This window comes from Macrobrachium rosenbergii, chromosome 25 (assembly GCF_040412425.1).
Source record: "Macrobrachium rosenbergii isolate ZJJX-2024 chromosome 25, ASM4041242v1, whole genome shotgun sequence".
Lineage (NCBI taxonomy): Eukaryota > Metazoa > Arthropoda > Malacostraca > Decapoda > Palaemonidae > Macrobrachium > Macrobrachium rosenbergii.
The window spans coordinates 38,584,410-38,604,409 of NC_089765.1; the positions used below are offsets into that span (position 1 = coordinate 38,584,410).

At 38.1% G+C, this 20,000-nt stretch overlaps 1 protein-coding gene across 14 annotated transcripts in view; it reads left to right on the top strand.

Moving 5' to 3' along the window:
* LOC136852581 (calcium-transporting ATPase sarcoplasmic/endoplasmic reticulum type-like) overlaps window positions 1-20,000 on the top strand; it is a 98,925-nt gene that overhangs the window by 38,919 nt on the left and 40,006 nt on the right. For all 14 annotated transcript variants that reach the window (XR_010857188.1, XR_010857189.1, XM_067127404.1 and 11 more), the window contains exon 4: window positions 1,894-1,998. Coding sequence is in view for 12 of the 14 variants with exons in the window: in XM_067127404.1 (XP_066983505.1) it covers window positions 1,894-1,998 (105 nt within the window). In the remaining 2 variants the exon portion in view is untranslated. The remainder of the gene's footprint in view (window positions 1-1,893; window positions 1,999-20,000) is intronic.

Consider the following 20,000-nt stretch of genomic DNA (forward strand, 5'->3'; position numbering starts at 1 on the left):
AATAAAAGATGCAAGTACAGTAATAATGCCTGAAGAGAATGCAATCCTGAGTCAATGGAGTGAGAAATCTGAAGATTTGTTAATTGTGGAAGCTACACGTGAGGCAGAATTGATGATGCACAAGAGGAGGGGGGTTAGTGTGAGTTTCAGAATGCTTTGGAATTGACAGTTGAGGCTGTAAGAAGGACAATCAAGCAGTTAAATTGTGGAAAGACACCAGAAGGAGAAGGGATTACAAGTGAGTTGTTATGGCTTAGTGTTAATACGACAGTCAAGTAGATAACCAGGGTTTGTAAGCTATGTACGGATGAGGCAAAGCCTCCAAAGGACTGTGTAAGAGAGATAAGTATTCCATTATGTTAAGGAAAATGTAACAGAGGAAACCGCAAGATTATAAGGATAATATGTTACAAAGTATACAAGGGAAGGCGTATGGTATGATTTTGATGAAGAAAGTAAGACAGATGACAGATGTCGAACAGTGATGGGTTTAAACAAGAGGAGGGTGTGGGAATCAAGTGTTTTTGTAATGAAGTTATGTGAGAAGTTTGGAAGTAAACAGGAAAAGCTGTGAGTGGCATAAATAGTAAACGAAGTTAGCCTCCATGTATGGTACAGAAGATAGGTTGCTGAATGATCAAAAAAATTCAAGATGGAAATAAGATGACGCAGAATAAGTAGAAGATAGCGTGATTAATTTACTGTTAACGCGAAGGAGACAAGCGAGTAATACCTTTGCTTGGGTGAATGGAAATTTGACTTATATGAAACACTGCGGATAAGAAAATGAATTATAAATACTGTTTAGAAACGGCCAAAGTTATGGAAATTCTCTGTATAGGCGTTTCAGCCATGATTTAACAGTTAAGAGTAGAAATGCGGCAGGGATAGTTGTGTTTTCTAATATGGGGCCATCTCACACCAAGTTAGAGGAAATGGATTGATGTTGGGCAGAAAATATATATGCATGTATGTATGTACAGCACGTATGTATTAAGTATATACAATAAATATATATATATATATATATATATATATATATATATAAAATATGTAGTACATATATATTATATATATATATATATAAAAATATATATACATCTATATATATATATATATTAAACCTCATCGACAAAACCCCATAAGAATCAAAAAATAGAAATACGGGACTAAATAACCCCTCGGAGAACCTCTATTGTTACAAGTGGTGTATCTGCCATTGTCTTGCGGACACGAATACTGAAGAGACTTCTAAATCGAATATCCTTCTCTTTTCAATCTCATTCTTTCTCTTCTTCTCTGTTACACATAAAGGTGCACCAGTGTACCTTTTTTTAAATCTTATTCTCATCCTTCCTCTGGATTATAAATAATAATAATAATAATACTAATAATAATAATAATAATAATAATAATAATAATAATATTATTATTATTATTATTATTATTATTATTATTATTATTATTATTATTATTATTATTATTATTATTGTACTGACGATAATTGCTGTCTTAGAAGCATTCAACTTCTGATTTTTCTCCACTATTTTTCTAATCCTTCATTACAACCGCAATTATTTATTCTCCTACCTAATTATTATTATTATTATTATTATTATTATTATTATTATTATTCATGATCACATTCACACGGATTAAGCCAAAGAGGTTCACTGAATTATTCTGACTGACATTATTCAAAGTCCATCATCATAAGTGACAAGCCCCCCCCCCAAAAAAAAGAGCCAGCAGACTTACTGCCATTAAAATCACGCCCAAATTCAAACGGAACAAGCCAAAATGGAGTGTCACAACTTATTGAGGAAAATTCCAATTACAAGAGTTAAATTGAAACATTGCAATATCTTTATTCCCCTCCTTCTGCGCCTGCAGGTCTTGGCGTGCTTCGAGGAAGGTGAGGAGACCGTCACCGCCTTCGTCGAGCCCTTCGTCATTCTGCTTATCCTGATCGCAAACGCCATCGTCGGCGTGTGGCAGGTGAGTACATATTTATTACTATTATATGTATTATTACTGGAACACCAGGCAGGGAGATGATGATATTGTTGTTATCATTGTTAACACACGAACACGAGCAGCTCAAAATAATAACAATAATGGATTACATAATTAAAAAAATGTGTACCCACTCAAAAAGAACATAGAAGACGTCGTGGATAACTTGCCGGCCAAGCATTCGTATAATGGATGGTTTGTAATTATGTACACTCAAAACAAACAAAAGAACTACACAGAAGAAAAGCACAAATAGAAAGGATGGTTCGTAATTACGTAAACTTTAACACTCAACAGACGAACAGTACAAACAAAGCCATATACACACAATCAACGTCACTTGTCTGTCTTTGTTTCCATAACAATAACATTACGCCTTTAACATTAAAACCCTTTGGGTATAATGAGATAAAAATAACAAAAATCCTCATTTGTTTGGTTCCATTTTGCCGTATAAATGCCAGGTCAAATGTCATAAAAAACATGCAGATTTATTACGTATTTCTTCGACATGGCTTCATATTTGTCTATTTTTGTTAACTACGAATGAAAGGCTGGCTTTAACGCGTTACTGAAACCTGTCCGTGACCCCGTTACGACTTTTCGAGTGTAACCCTCTGATTTATACAGAAGAAAAACCTTGCCAATGAAAACGGACTCTGGTGTTTTTTTTTTTTTTTTTTTACCGATAACTTCGGAAAATACACCTGCGCTTGTCGACAGCTGGTCCACTTTTCTTGTCTGGCTTTACTCTATAAAATCAGTTCGAGGAGAGAGAGAGAGAGAGAGAGAGAGAGAGAGAGAGAGAGAGAGAGAGAGAGAATAATTCAAAGCTAGTAAGTCATCAGGCGATTGCTCGTCATTGTTAACTGGGAACCTCGAGTGTCTTCTTCAATACCATAAAAATGCCTATAACGAGAGAGAGAGAGAGAGAGAGGAGAGAGAGAGTCAGAGAGAGAGAGAGAGCTCAGAGAGAGAGAGAGTTGGGGGGTGAGTCAAACCAAAAGTTACAACAAAACTCGGACAAAGATGAGGAAACCGAAAGGTAATTAAAACACTTTCGACACATTGCCACCCTGATATATTCACGTCGACCCTTGACCGGGCTCAAACTCAATTTAGCACTTTTGCCAAACAAATGGCGAATCATTAACCTCCCAAATGGCCGATACAGTCTCAAACATCGGGTTATATAACATCGAGAACATAATGAACATTCACAGTTTTAGAGACCGCTGTAAATGGGATGTTATCAACAACCGATTATGGGAGCTTTCCGATTCATCAACATATTAATGGGCACGAAGGGATTCGAGAGGGTCGCAGAAAGGGGTCCTTCGATCGTTCAGCGAAGGGGGGGGGGGTTACCTATTAATCATCAGAGGAGAAAGGATGCAGACTTTGAATAACCTTAAGGGAAGAAAATCATTATCATGAAGATGGTGGAGCAACGCTTTTTTACAGTTTGAAAAAATAACTTTCAAGCCTCAGAAAAATATTTGCCTTAAATTATGTACCATCACGTATGTAAAGTTATATTACATAAGTCTCCCTGATCTTATAGAATGTTTTTGTGCACTTTTACTGTCGCATGGTACGAAAAGGAAACAAAATTACACTATAATGCGTGAGGCATAACAAGCACCCAGACAGTAAATTTAATCATATACACATAATTTAAACTTAGACAAAGAAAAGCTGAAAATAGATTCACAAACCACTGAAAAATATATTACCAAGCCACATGCTCAACCGCAGAAAGAACTGATACACCCTCAAACAACAGAAAAAAACAATATTCTCTAACCACAAAATGAACTCATCCATTCTCTGACCACACAGGGAGCTCCATCATATTGTGAAACTTGCGACAATTATTATGAGAAACAGCACTCTGGGACTCGTCAGTATCATAATTCACTGACTCTTCCCTTCGCTTTACTGTCACATTTTGGAATCAGCTTCCTGATTCTGCTCTTCTGGATTCTTTGGCTCCTTTAGGAGACAAAGGTATATACCTTTCACTATAGCTTACATCTTAAAGTCTTTCAATTACCTATTTCTTTTTCTTCAGGACATAGCCAGTAAAAGACATTGGCCCTTGCTCTTATAAGAAACAGGGAACAGCCGTTTTCACTGAGGAAGAAATCTGAAGTTAGGCAACAGCAACTTATTTAGTCTCAACTCGAGAAACAAATATAACGCAATTCACGAAAGTCATGCTCCAACTGTGAGAATCAAGTACCACGCTTTCTGGGTGAAAAACATCATCTCATATTCTTAGAATCATGAAAGGCGTTTAGTACTTCACTAGTGAGATTCGCACAAGATCCATGGGACCCACATACTGTACACTTCCTCAAACAAAGAGATATGAACACTCATAGTTTCAATATATGATTTTACAAGAGGTTCTGTTACTAATAAAACTGACATACAAAAATTTCCACATTGATATTTCTCTTAATGTAAGAATCAGTAAAATTTCATAAAAAGGTTCTTTCAATAACATTAAGACTTCTGAACACTTATTATTAATTTCCTACTTAATATTGATAAACGAAAGGAACTATTCAACTCCCTGCCTTTTCTATGTTACACTACCTGAGGGATTCAAGAAATATTACCTCGATCACACAGCGAGATTTATTATGTGAGATGGAACAATCACTAAGAGATTTTTGAGAATTCCTTGCCTAAACATGTGAGATTCACTAAGAGATTATTGAGAATTCCTTGCCTAAACATGGGAGATTCACTAAGAGATTCTTGGGAATTCCTTTCCTAAACATGTGAGATTCACTAAGAGATTCTTGAGAATTCCTTGCCTAAACATGTGAGATTCACTACGAGATTATTGAGAATTCCTTGCCTAAACATGTGATTCACTAAGAAATTCTTGAGAATTCCTTGCCTGAAATTGCGAGATTCACCAAGAGATTCTTGAGAATTCCTTGCCTAAACATGTGAGATTCACTAAGAGATTATTGACAATTCCTTGCCTAAACATGCGATTCACTAAAGAGTTTCTTGAGAATTCCTTGCCTAAACATGCGAGATTCACTAAGAGATTCTTGAGAATTCCTTGCCTAAACATGTGAGATTCACTAAGAGATTCTTGAGAATTCTTTGCCTAAACATGCGATTCACTAAGAGATTCGTGAGACATTCCTTGCCTCAAACTGTGAGAGTCACTAAGATTAGTGAGATACTCTTGCCTCGCTCTGAGATCATTTCGAGATTCGCGAGGTGTTCCTTGCCTCAACGTGAGATTCATTTAGAAATTCGTGAGAAGACATTCCATCCCTCAGCAAGTGAAAGAGATTCGTGCGACATTTACTAAGAGATTTGCCAGACATTCCTTGCTTCATTCTGCGAGACTTATTCACGTCGTTTACTTCCTGCAGACTCCCTGCACCGCCAGGCCTCAAAGGCATTTTTTAATAAAAGGAAGCTAGAAAAGGAACGAGGCACTGAGTGGGTTTCTTAAAAACTCCTCTTGAATTAGGAAAGGCGACTCGGAAAGGGAAACTCACTCTCTCTCTCGCTCTCTCTCTCTCTCTCTCTCTCTCTCTCTCTCTCTCTCTCTCTCTCTCTCTCTCTCTCTCGTTATGCAAACACAAAAGAATAAGCAAAAAGACAACACACGATATATTTAAGAAGAAAAATTCAGAGAGAAGGCGTGTTTAACTGAGGGTCGCAGAGATTATTTTCATATAATGCAATGCAATTTTCTAACACCAATAAACAAAAATATCCTAAAAAGCATCACTAGCAAAACTAAATTTAAAAATAACACACTTACTCGTGCTTTTTAATTTGGAAACGACGGAGTAAAGAGCGCTGCTCAATGAGGCCATTCATTCAACTCCGTTCTATATAGATAGAGCAAATATCATATGAACTTTCGAGCAGAAAATAAAATAAAAAAAACAGGTACACTCAAAATATTAAATACCTTAAAAAAAAAGAGTCACTTACAGAGCGGTAAGTGGTGTAGAGATCGCACGCAGGTAAAGCAGGATGTTTGAAAAGAAGTTAAAAGAAGGGGAGGAGGAGGAGGAGGAGGAGGAGGAGGAGGAGGAGGAGGAGGAGGAGGAGGAGGAGGAGGAGGAGGAGGAGGAGGAGGAGAGACTGCAGATGTTATTGTGTCAAGTGAGGCGAAGGTGGAGTGCCTCTCCTCCTCGACTTGAGATGCACCTCGGGAGCTAAAGAGAGAAAGAGGTTTGGAGAGAAGAGGGGAAAGTGGATATAATGGTTATGTAATAACGGAAGATATTCAATAAGACTGCCGAATGTTATACGGTCTTTATGAGTTATTAAGTCAAGATGATAGTCATGTAATGATGAAATATATACATATGAATGATTAACAAACGACAACGGCCAAAAAACGTAAGTTCTGCAAGTGTTCATTAATTAAAATATAAAAATATACAAAAAGAGCACTTTACTGATAAAAATGGAGGGTGGCTTCTTGACCTTTCAAAACTAAAACCGAGCCTTGTTAAGTGCTTTACACCCAAGTCTAAAGCATATCCAGAGGGCTTTCACTCGCTCATTAAATATTAATCTTTCGTACCTTTTACCTTCGACTGAGTGGAACATCAAAAAGCCTGTGGGGGCCTCGCAGACGCTGGAAAATTTTAAGGAGCTAATTAATGCGCAAGGTTTAGTCTCTCTCTCTCTCTCTCTCTCTCTCTCTCTCTCTCTCTCTCTCTCTCTCTCTCTCTCTTTTCTTCAGCAACATCTCCAGGCAACCCTCAGCTCTCTGTGATCACCACTTTATAAAACGTGACACTGCATATAATGTTCCACTGAACATCGTGCATAACACCACTGAAAACGTCTCCTCTCAGTCCATATCAGCATCCAACCTCCCCACGGCAAATTGGGTTGAAATCAAGCGCTTGTTATCGTCGATTGACTGGGATGAATAATAAAGAAATATATCGAGCACAACAATCCTTCTAACTATTGCATCAAAAGTGCAGGAAGTGTTAGAGAAATCCTGTTCTGGATTTAAGAATTTATCTGACAGGACAGCCTACATTATTCCAAGAGACCTGCGTCTCTGATTTCGACAAGGAAATACTCTAAATTCTAGTGCCGATTTCAAGCAGGGGCCTTAGAATAACAGCAGAAATACTGAATGCAAAACAAAGTCTAATAAACTATCTTAAGCCCGATAACCAAAACCAAGAAAAACAGGGCCGTAGAGAATATACGAAGTAACTCAAAGTTGTTCTTCGACGCAAACATCAAAATGTGAAGAGTGAAATTGGCCCCATGAGAGTAAATGGATCGCTTATCACATCACCGTAACAGATTCGCGAATGCATATCAGAGCAGTCTCCATTCGTATACTCGGCCCAACACCCGAATCACAAGATAAAGGATTCAATTACATTTTTCGATCAAAGTGGCAACGATCTCCCGTCCCTGCAAAATATTGACTCTCCAGATGAAATGATTGGAAAGGGAATATGCTCTTACAATTAGGTCTGCAGCCAGACCAAACCAGTTCCGGCACTGCTATTGAAGCTATGCAAAAATAACTACGAAAACCCATCTATCTGCTCTGCTTTGGCGGCAATCACTGAGAAATAATGACACTGAATTGTCTAGCACCCAATCACTTTTCCAGCACTATAACCAAACAGCGAAAGCGATCTCCCGGTAAAATATTGCCCTACATCATTAACATCCCACCTTATATATATCTTTGAGAAAATCGTAATGAGATCAATCGTCACACATCTGACCGGTAACGATTTCCTCCCTAATAATCATCAAGGATTCAAAACAGCTAATCAATCAAAGAGTCAGTAATTAAAATCTTTGGCGAAGTGGAACCAAACGTCAGGTGATCATCAAGTAAATCCCTCTCTGTCTTCCTTCTCTTTAACGATGATTTAAGGGATTACTTTACATGAGTATTAGTATCTCTCTCTCTCTCTCTCTCTCTCTCTCTCTCTCTCTCTCTCTCTCTCTCTCTCTCTCTCTCTCTCTCTCTCTCTCTCTCTCTCTCCAGCATTACAGGGCAATACGGTAATTTCCCATCTCTGACCTGTTGTTATGCAAATTCTCCCACTCCCCATCCTATTCAACACCGATTTTTCATACCTGGCCATTTTTCTTCACCCTGCTTCATCCTCCACCCTTATATCCCCATTTAGCTTTCCCCTCATCTCCTATAAACCTCAATCTCTCAATTCCTACCTCTTCCCCTCTCTCTGTTAGTCTACGCATTTCGGTATCTAAACATCTCCCCTCTTTTGTATTCGTCATCACGACTCTAAACAGTTTTTATGAGCTTCATAAGTTGCTGGAGGGAGGACCTTGTTTTTCTTTAGGGGGATAGGGGGGTCTATTTGACCTCATTTGCCTCTTTTCCATCAAAACTGCAAGCTGAGGTTTTTTTTCAAGGCTTTAATAAATATGATAGATCTTACTATATCGCTCAATTATCAACAGTTGCGCACATTGAAAGCCTCATATATTCATCTCCCTACGCCACCATCTCTCTCTCTCTCTCTCTCTCTCTCTCTCTCTCTCTCTCTCTCTCTCTCTCTCTCTCTCTCCGGTATCCGGACGGTTGCTTCCACAACAAGCGATGGGTTACGTGCAACAGGCACAAACATTTACATTACAGGCGCCGAGCATATGTTCGCTTCACGGAAGGTTTCCCAGCAACTGCGTCACATTTCTTTGTTAACTCAGTTAAATAAATAAATAAATACACACACACACACATATATATATACACACACAATATATAAATATAAATTCATATATATATATGTGTATGTATGTATAAGTGTGTATATACATACTGCATTGAGGATTATCCCCTCGAGGCCCTCCCTTGTATGATCTCACGTATTACTTATTACAGTTATTGAAAGCAATGATGTTGGATCTGGCTTCGAAACTGAATACAAGGTGCCGCTGAAATGACCCGTAGACTATCCAGTAATTTGTCTAGCTTACTTAACTTACTTCAATATGTTTACTGGTCTGGATACAGTAAAATAGAAAGAAAACGGTAATGTATGAGCACTTTCGTAAGAGAGAGAGAGAGAGAGAGAGAGAGAGAGAGAGAGAGAGAGAGAGAGAAAATCATGATTTTTTCTTCTATGACAAAATATAAGAAGCGCTCGCAGGAAAAGGTGAAAGGAAAGATCGTAGACCCTGAGCTTTCGTCTTTATTTCAAGACCTGATCACAGTAACAGAGAGGAGAAAAAAGTGATAAAATGAATAATGATGATAATATGGATGTGGGGAAAATAACGACTGTAAATAAAACGATAAAAACCTTTATATAAAGACACCGCAGAAAGTCATAAACAATTAACCTAGGTAATGCCCAGGAGACCTAATAAGTAATGGGTCAATAAAACGTCAAGAAAAGTTATAAAATGCTTCGCAGTAACAGGAGAGCAAAAGAATCCAACGTACTAAAAATCTACTTTAATCATTCATGGGAAGTCTGGTTCCCTTTTTCCCCCCAATCAAAACTTCCAGTCACGCCAAGAAAGGACGGAAACCTAATTAGTCAGAAGTTCATGAAAAGATTAATTAGGAAGCGATTAGAATCCCTCTTTTTTTTTTTTAAGCCAGAAGGAAAGATGAGCAGACCCGCCCCAACCCAACCGCTTCTCCAGAGAGGGCCTTCGTCCCCGCCCACGGGTTCCCCAACCCCCCCGGAAAAAAAGAATGGGTCAAGTCGATATGAATCGATAAGTTTCTTCACTGGTGAGGGAACTCGGGAGACAGATAAGGGGGAGGGGAGGGGGAGGGGGATTACAAACAGATAGGAGCGACTGGCGTTGGCGTTACAAGTATTTACTTGAGTGACTCGAGTATTTACAGAAGATATCAAGTGACCTCAAATAAAACCTTCCTATGTAGGCCGCTATGAACACATATCATAGAAATTTTGTTTCTTATGGCTGATTTTCAACTTCTCATTTCTTATATTCTAAAGATTCTATCGTCATGGTATAGAGAAAGGTAACAATGATTATGCGGACAAGTGTGTTAAAAAGCAAGAAACTGCGATGTTTTCCAGTTTCTTCTTTGTACACACATACACAATTATCTTTGTGCACATATAGAATAATCCTTGTACACACAATAATCTCTGTAAACATACACAAATATCTTTGTACACATATACAATAATCTTCGTACACAATATCCATGTGCACACATACAATAATTTCTTTACACACACATACAATAATCTTTGTACACACATACAATAATCTTTGTACAAATACAATAATCTAATGTATACCTGTAGGTACTGTATTTACGTACATCAAAGCAAGTGCGATGAAATATGACTGACATCACTCGCATGCTCGGACTATTTGTCTGTCGACTCCGTTGTTACTGGCAAAACCTATTAGCACCTGACGACCTCATTCATCTTGCGCACTGTACTACATATATACACTGGCCATTGTTGACTGACCTCTTTTAGGGATTACATATTTAATCAACTTCCAGCTGCGGCACTCGCTTTGATCATGGGGAGAAAATAGCCCTACTACTACTACTACTACTACTACTACTACTACTACTACTACTACTACTACTACTACTACTAATAATAATAATAATAATAATAATAATAATAATAATAAGGGTCTCGTGGTCAAGACTGTTCGCTAGACCCGGCCCTCAGCAGCGCAAAGGCCATGGATTCAACTCCCCTGCAGAGGCGAAGAGCTACAGAAAAATCCCCCCAAATCCCATCATGATTCTGCTAACCTAAGCAGTGAATAATGCATCGGGTAGTTAGTCGACTGTGGTGGGACTTAGCCAGGGTGGGGAGGGTAATGGGGCTAGCAACTTCATCCCACACTACTTACTGACACCCGGAAGGGTAGCACCTCCTGAAGAACGCTCCTTCAGTGAGAAAAACGAGTATCGGCAAATAATAATAGTGATACTATTTAACATACATCACGTCGTTTAGTATAGAATACCAAATTACAAATTATTTTAATAACTAATATAAATAAATTCTACCGATATAGAGCCAATGTCTTTTATGTGTTATATAAACTTCCTCCGAATACAATCATGGGGGATTAATAATTTATAAGATCTCTGAGTGTCTCCATATTTTTGTTGAAGAAAACCTATAAAAATATGGGAAAACTGACGACAACATGATTGCGTATGCACATACACACAAACGCACACATAAACATATATACAATATATATATATATATATATATATATATATATATATATATATATATATATATATATATATATATATGAGCGCACGAGAGCGCACACACACACACACACACACACACACACACACACACACACACAAACTCTCTCTCTCTCTCTCTCTCTCTCTCTCTCTCTCTCTCTCTCTCTCTCTCTCTCTCTCTCATAACTTAAAGACAACCTGTTGCACTTTCGCAGATTTATCAGTCACTTTTTCAAGCGAGCGCTCTCTGCCAAGACAGATATTGGTGACGGGGAGAGGGGGCAGGGAAGGATGAGACTTCTTTTCATAGATTTTCGTAGCCAAAAAGTTTTATTAATACACTGATAAATGTATTCATTTTCATAGCAAAGATTTTCCTTATTAATAGGTTTATCAATGTATTCTTTAGTTACTGATATTATTATTATTATTATTATTATTATTATTATTATTCGAAAAATATAGTTTTGCCATATTTAAATATTTGGTGAAGGGGGAAGGGGAGGCATAACCCACCACTGACATCTTATCCAGCATCAAGAGAAACGAAAGGGAGCCATGTGAATCATCTACGAAATTAATTCTATTTTCATTACTTCCGTGCGCGCGGGCAAGCTCGTTTTTTGCGCGCTCGTACGCGCGTATCCAAGGCAGGACCCTCGTTTGCGTGTATTATGTACTCAAAGATACCGAAATAAAGGCTTCCTTGTTATCTCTTATTTAACCATTTCATCAATGAACCGATTATGAAACACCTTTATTCATTTTGATGTCAAAGAAAACAAACGGTCCTACATAACCTGTCATTCAAAGGTAAAACACTGACTTTTTTTTTTTTTTTGTCTGAGCTTACCTATTCTCTTTCATCTTTAACTTACTTTTTAGTATTTCCATGTTACCTGCTTCTCTCTCTCTCTCTCTTCTTTAATCACTCCTGTTCCTCCTTTTCACCATTCCATCTCTCCCCTCTACACTTCACCGCCTCCCACTTCATATCATCAAATCGGCCCGGTTCCTCTTCCCCATCCCTCTGTGTTCCTTTCAGAAAAGCCGTGCTCATCATCCCAGCTTTCCCATTATAGATGCGGAATCTTCCAGTATCGAATTGCCTGGATGATGATGATGATGATGATGATGATGATGACTTTATTCCCCAAAACGATCGGTTTCCCCAACGGTGCCAATCATAATACAAACTGGGATTGTTAAGTCTTTAGGGTTTGTTCGGGGGGGGGGAGGAGGAGGAGGAGGAGGAGGAGGAGGAGGAGGAGGAGGAGGAGGAGGAGGAGGAGGAGGGGGCAGGATGGGTTGAAGGAAGAGGAAGGCTGCCACATATAATGGCACTGGCATCTTTTGGCACAACGTATACTGCTTCGATTAGGAGTCTTTAATCCGTATGGCACAGTTCCATTGCGTGTGAAGCCAGAGCATTTCCCGCCCCCCTGCTCTCTCTCTCTCTCTCTCTCTCTCTCTCTCTCTCTCTCTCTCTCTCTCTCTCTCTCTCTCTCTCTCTAATACATATATATATATATTATATATATATATATATATATATATATATATATATATATATATAGATAGATAGATAGATATATATGTGTGTATATATATATATATATATATATATATATATATATATATATATATATATATATATATACATATATATATATATATATATATATATATATATATATATATATATATATATATATATATATATATAAAAAAGTTGAAGTTTCTTAAATATTAGCAAATCCGGTATCTTCATAAAAATTAATTTGTGGTCACAAAACTTTTGTTAAAAGAAATCAACATCTTTAGTCAAGACAGAATGTTTGTCAATTAACAAAGAAATCAGCAGAAATACTTCCCGCTTGCGGTTAACAAGTTAACAAGTTACATGACTGGTGAGCAATTTTATGAAATGAGACAAGATAAACTAAATAATAATGATAAAAACTGGGATGGAAAAAGTTACAATAAACAATTAAATAGAAAAGGAGACGTTACGTTAGATAACCACAAAAAGATCATCTTTATTTACTTTACTAAAATTACCTGAAATCTTATATGTAAATAACTGTACCCGCCTTACAACACACCAATAACATCTGTTATATAACAACCTTTTCTTGATAACCCAGTCCTTCCATCTAAAGGCACCAATACTCTCGTAACAGACTTTAATTATAGACGGAAGAGACGGAAAGACGACAGAGACAGGGAGAAGGAAGGGGGAGGGAGAGATACCACGGGGGGGGCGCTTCCCCCTTCCTTTTCCCCTACCAGATGCGTCCTCCTGGCTCAATCTCAAGAATCCGTCGACGACGAACGACTGCTATTCTTACATGGATGGTGGGGACGGTAAAAGGTGAAAAAAAAGAAAGAAAAAAGGAGGTAGGAAGAAAACGGGATAAATAAGCAAGAAGAAAACATACAGCTGAGTAGCAGAAGAAAGAGGTAAATAATGAAAGAAGAAAACGGGGTGCAGTAAAATGAGAACTCAGTGAACGGAAGGAAAAGGGAAAACAGGGAACGGGAGCAGATTGAAAGCTGTGGGAAGAATATAAAAAGATAAATGAAAGGAAGGGATTAAGAATAAAGTTGGAACATTACAAGAAAGAAAAGGGGAAGGAATAAAAATATGGACGGAATACAGATTTATTAACACCTACCGAACAAAAGAATGAGCCGTAAATTCTGGGGAAACTATAAAATAATATTCAAGGCATAACGTAATAGTGAAAGGAACCTATCCAGTAATTCTTATTTAAATACCGTAACGATACGGCGACAACAGATTAGAAAATAAAAAAACTTCAACGGTGAGGAAGAAAATTCTCCAAGGAAAAAAGTATAAAGGAAGGACGAGGCGCAATCAGGAGTCGGAAGGGACAGGAAAAGAAAAGCGGTAAAAATGAAGTTGATTAAACAAAGTAGAAAGGAAGGAAGTCGAGAAAACAAAATACACATATTACAAAAACAAATAAGAATAGAGAGAGAGAGAGAGAGAGAGAGAGAGAGAGAGAGAGAGCACATACTGAAGCTAGTGCCAAAAATCCTTCCTTAATAAACAAACACAACAAAAGCAAAAAATAAAATGAAAGTATTTTCTAGCTTCATTTTTCTCCAGCATTTGAGAGCGCCCATGAGTCGGCACAGAGAGAGAGAGAGAGAGAGAGAGAGAGAGAGAGAGAGAGAGAGAGAGAGAGAGAGCTACAGTTTACACAACTGTTGCACCTGACCTTCAACTGTTCGGGGGAGAGCTTTGAGACGATTTTAAAGGTAAAAGCTCGCGGTGCAGTTGCTATATCATAGACTTCGAAGCGCTTGGCTTGTATTTCGCGCGGGGGTTGGAGTTGGGGTGGGGGGTAAGACCTCGGGGGAGGGTGTGGCCTGGCCCCACCCACGGCTCATTTTTAATTCAATCCTTTAGTAACACCAGGAACTGATAAAAACTAGAGATAACTGGATACTTGGCTTTAAAAAAATAAAACAAATTTTCATCTCTCTCTCTCTCTCTCTCTCTCTCTCTCTCTCTCTCTCTCTCTCCTCTCTCTCTCTCCATAAGTTTTAGCACTGTTCCCAACTCTCCTCTACCTGTACATGTCAAGCGTTGAAGCGTCAATAGTTAAATGAAAGCGAGAAAATCCTCCCTGGCGGAAAACAACGAAATAATGACCATCATTACTTCCAACGCGCACCATTTTTACTAATGAACACATCATTACTAGCCCAGAGCATTATTATCAATAATGGCACAGCCATTCCATACCTCGACATGACCTACCCGGAATTTCCTCATAGGAAAGGAATGAATTCCGCGAAGTCCCATCGATTCGGTTTAATCCTTCAGTAATCGGGTAGGTCTCGACATATGCTACTCACTATGATTCGCTGAACAAGAGCAGGAAGCGAACATAGCAAAAACAGAGTTCATGTTAACAAGTATGTATCTTGTAAGTGTGTATGTGTTTGCATTTGAGTATCCGTTAATGCTATATTTTGCCTTCTCCCTCGCAATTCGGTACGGTAAAGTAAATGGATCCAGTATGTTAAGAAAGGCTACAGCTTTGTTTTTTGTGATCTCTCTTAAGCTTACTGAAAGTATAGGAATCCAATGGATTAATGATTATCCTGGTCTGAACATTGGCGTTTCCGTCTTTTTACTGCAACGCTCATTACATTACCAACTGAAAACATCTCAATTCATATTTTACTCATATAAATAGCAACACCTTAAAATAGTCTTATTGTATAACCAGTCCGTTTAGTGGCATTATATACCATTAGCTCAGTGGCGATCATGGTCACTGCCAGTTCTAACATAACGTGACAATTCTCCCAAGAGCATCCATTCCTGCATCTACGTACGTTCGAATTCCTGTTACAGTGGTCGCAACTTTTTAGTAAGGACGCTCAGCAGGTGTGTGAAACACCTGCACGGAGAAAATTAAAGGCAATATATGCCTTTGAAAAAAAATTCGTAAAGAACATGTGTCCCGGTTTATTTTGGCTGACGGAAACTTAACCTCCTCCCGTCCTTTGGGCGACGGTGATTCGTCGGAAGGAATGCCGATCGCCAATCACGAGGCGGAGAGGCAGAGGGAGGAGGAGGAGAGATGTTTGGCGAGGGGATGAAGGGGGGGAGGGGAATTTCACGTTGCCAACCCTTTATTGTTTGTTTATGTAGTCGGAATAGAATAGAACAGAATATAAAATTTAGGCCAAAGGCCAAGCAGCGCTGGGACATATGAGGTCATTCAGCGCTGACAGGGAAATTGAAAGTAAAGGTCTGAATCAAGGCGCAACAGGAGGAAAACCTCGCAGTTCTTAGGAGAGGGTGGAAACTAAGATGGAACAAACAGTATATGAAAGGAGGTACAGACAAAGGAATGAAAGGAATTGCAGCTAGGGGCCTGAAGGAACGCTGCAAAGAACCTTAAGTATTGCCTACAGTGCACCACATGAGGTGCACTGACGGCACTACCACCCTACGGAGACCCAGTCCACTAAGGGAAGAAACGGGATCGACATACTTTTCCTCCATAGGCCTCGTTCAAGGCGACGGCTTTTCCCTTCTTTGCACCGTGAGGAATTAGCCACTTTGCGACGCCAGACAACGCTAGCTGGATCAACAAACTAACCTCTGGGAGACCACGTATCCAAATAGCAATGTTTTCCTTTGAAGAATCGCATGGTGACCTTTGTCGTGACTGCCTTGTTTACTGCTGCAACATTTATTCAGAATCTGCCAAATCAATGCTTCCCTGGTCCTCTCTCTCTCTCTCTCTCTCTCTTCTCTCTCTCTCTCTCTCTCTCTCTCTCTCTCTCTCTCTCTCTCTCTCTCTCTCTCTGTCCAAGGGAACGAAAGTAAAGGAAATACGTAAACGAAATTGTTGGAATAAAAATCACATTCACGACCTAACTGGATGACCTCACGGAAAGGGCAATTTCAAAAAGAGAGAGAGAGAGAGAGAGAGAGAGAGAGAGAGAGAGAGAGAGAGGAATGCAACGACGAGCGAACACAAATGAAAGAGGATCAGAAATAACAAAAAAAGAAGAATCGGAGGAGAAAAAGGAAGCCCGGATAATTAGAGGAAAAAAAGAAGTAGAGTAATCCTCTTGCTGTGACTGTCACGGCTAGAGCTACAGCCGTTCTATTTATGGATGTTGACTTGTGTCGTCTTCTCAGTCTTTCCTCCGGTCTTTTTCCTCCTCTTTATTGTCGTTTTACTATTTCTACTACCTCTGTCTCTCTTTCGAATAGCGAAAGAGTCAGCTAACTTGTCTCGCGAGCGATAGACCAGCGTTCGATCCCTGAAACGAATGTGGAAGCGAACAGTGTTGGCGTTTATTTAAATTGTACTGTGCATCTATCACTTCAGCAATGTTGTATGTAGCTGGTAGTTAGCCAAATCATGTGGGTCGCAATGTGTGAGAAAGAGGAGAAAAATAACGTGCATTAGTTACCTGTACTCCGTCAAACTGAATGCCATAAAATCCTTGCTAAACAATGGGAGGGCTTCTACAAAACCTCTCTCTCTCTCTCTCTCTCTCTCTCTCTCTCTCTCTCTCTCTCTCTCTCTCTCTCTCTCTCTCTCTCTCTCTCTCAATTTCTGGTAATCAGATGATGCATCCCTTCAACACACTAGCTAACAAGATCATGGTTAAGCGCTTACTGAAAACTGTAAACTCTTCCTTCCGGTTCTATAAAAACAAAATGTTGATCAATATAATTATTAGCATTCTTTCAAAATTCGAATAACTTTCCACTAATAATAATAATAATAATAATAATAATAATAATAATAATAATAATAATAATAATAATAATAATAAGAAAAAGAAGAAGAAGAAGAAGAAGAAGAAGAAGAAGAAGAAGAAGAAGAAGAAGAAGGAGAAGAAGAAGAAGCCATCTAACTTAATTTAAGAAAACCCGAATCCTCTTAAGTTCGTCTCATCCTATTCCATTGAAGAAAATCTAGTTCGGAACGAAACGGTGACCGTAATAAGCAGAATAACACTGCTAAGGTCGACTACGTAGAAACAACTTAGAAAAATGAAGCTAGGCGCCTTGTCCACAAGCCCTTGAACACTCCGTGAAAAATGTAACGGTATTTAACTCTCGAGTGCGCGAGTCCCAAAATGTTAATAGTGAAAACAATATTTAAAAAGACTCATGGTGGCGTGAGTTGAAATGGAGAAACAAATCCAGAGTCACATATATTCTTAATGTATTTGTACCCATACATAACTGTGGATTTGTTTCTCTAAAATTAATAATAATAATAATAATAATAATAATAATAATAATAATAATAATAATAATAATAATAATAATAATGACATCTATCAAAGGTACAGTAATAATAATAATAATAATAATAATAATAATAATAATAATAATAATAATAATAATAATAATAACAGACACCTATCAACAAAGTAAGAACGAACTTTACTACTTGCTAGGCAAACACAGACTGATTAAAAAAAAAAGTACATATTATTACGTCTTGTGTACATAACAGCAACCATACAACAGCGTAAATAAGTAAACAGACTCGTTCTTGTTCCCGTGAATCGATAGAAAGTCAACCAAGGGGAGAACACGAGAATTAATGAAAAATTAATATTAATGTGAAGTTGAACAGAACTCTCTTAAAACTCATATGGAGGAGATCGTGATTGTCAGCTGACTGCCAAATAAAAGTGCATGTATGTATACGATTACCAATGAGCATATTCAGATACATTTACTTGGATTAAACCTCAAAGAAATGAAAAAAAGTGTTTTTTAACATTCTAAGCCATTTACACTAATGAAGGAGTACAAGGCTATGCTTACAGGCAGTTATGTTATATACCAAAGGCTGGCTTTGAAAGGCTGGTTACATGCTTCGAAGCAACTCTTGAAAGGAATAATGGTTTCTCTTCAGAGTTCATAGTTTTTTATGCATTACTTTGTTTGATTGCAAAATTCGATATTTCAAATAATCCAGAAGCTTTTCTTCGCTGAACTTTCAAGCAAAACCTCTCTCTCTCTCTCTCTCTCTCTCTCTCTCTCTCTCTCTCTCTCTCTCTCTCTCTCTCTCTCTCTCTCTCTCTCTCTCTCGCAATTTATATATATATATAAATAAATAAATATATATATATATATATATATATATATATATATATATATATATATATATATATATATATATATATATATATATATATATACATACATATCTATATTTAGTTATATATGTAGATATGTAGGTATATATATATACATATACACATACATACACGTAAACGCCTTTAAATTCTTAGGCTTCCTCGTTTAAGAAAATCCGGACATTTACTGAAAAAATATGTATGCAATAAACGTATAAAAATAATGATTACAAAAAATTAGATGCAAGTCCTCACCACAAGATAATGATTAGAACCATTACCGGCATTCCGCATGCAACAAATAACCTGCTTCAATTTAACGCCACCAAACTTCATCAACAAGTCCAGTCCATCCAATCAAGGAATTGATGATCGACTACAGGTAGTCAAGTCCCTTCCCTTCTCTCTCTCTCTCTCTCTCTCTCTCTCTCTCTCTCTCTCTCTCTCTCTCTCTCTCGCGATGACTCATGTGTATTCATCAAGAGGGTCATGTCAAAGCCTAATTCAGCTCCCCTATTGCCGAAGCTCGCAAGGTGCCAGAACTGCATGACTAAAGGTGAGGTTGAGATGGGAAATGTGGCGAGGTTTATACGGGCAGCCTCACACCTAAAAACCCCCTTACAGTACCCCAAAGTAGAAAAAAAAAAATTTCGTGAACGACCAAACTCATTTTAGACTCTCTACATCCCATTGCCGTTTGCTATTCTGAGGGGTCAACACTAAGACACTGTATCGATTACGGTCAGTAGTTTGTAGCACAAACTTCCCCAGTGGGTTATTTCTTTTGCGTTTCTTTATTTTTTCTTTTATGGCATCTTACAATGTTGCAGAATGGCATCTAATTCTTTCATATTTAACTGATAAACAGAGTCCTTTTTCCAACTACTTTTTGGAAGATCTCTTTACTATTACCATCGCATGGTAGTAGTAGTAGTAGCAGCGTTCTCTCTTTACTATCACTAATATTACCAGGCAACTTTTACTTAAAATCCAACAAAACTAACACTCATGTCAAAAACAAGCACATTTTAATAAGGCTACCTCCAAAATCAACAACGATTCTTCTTCCAAACTG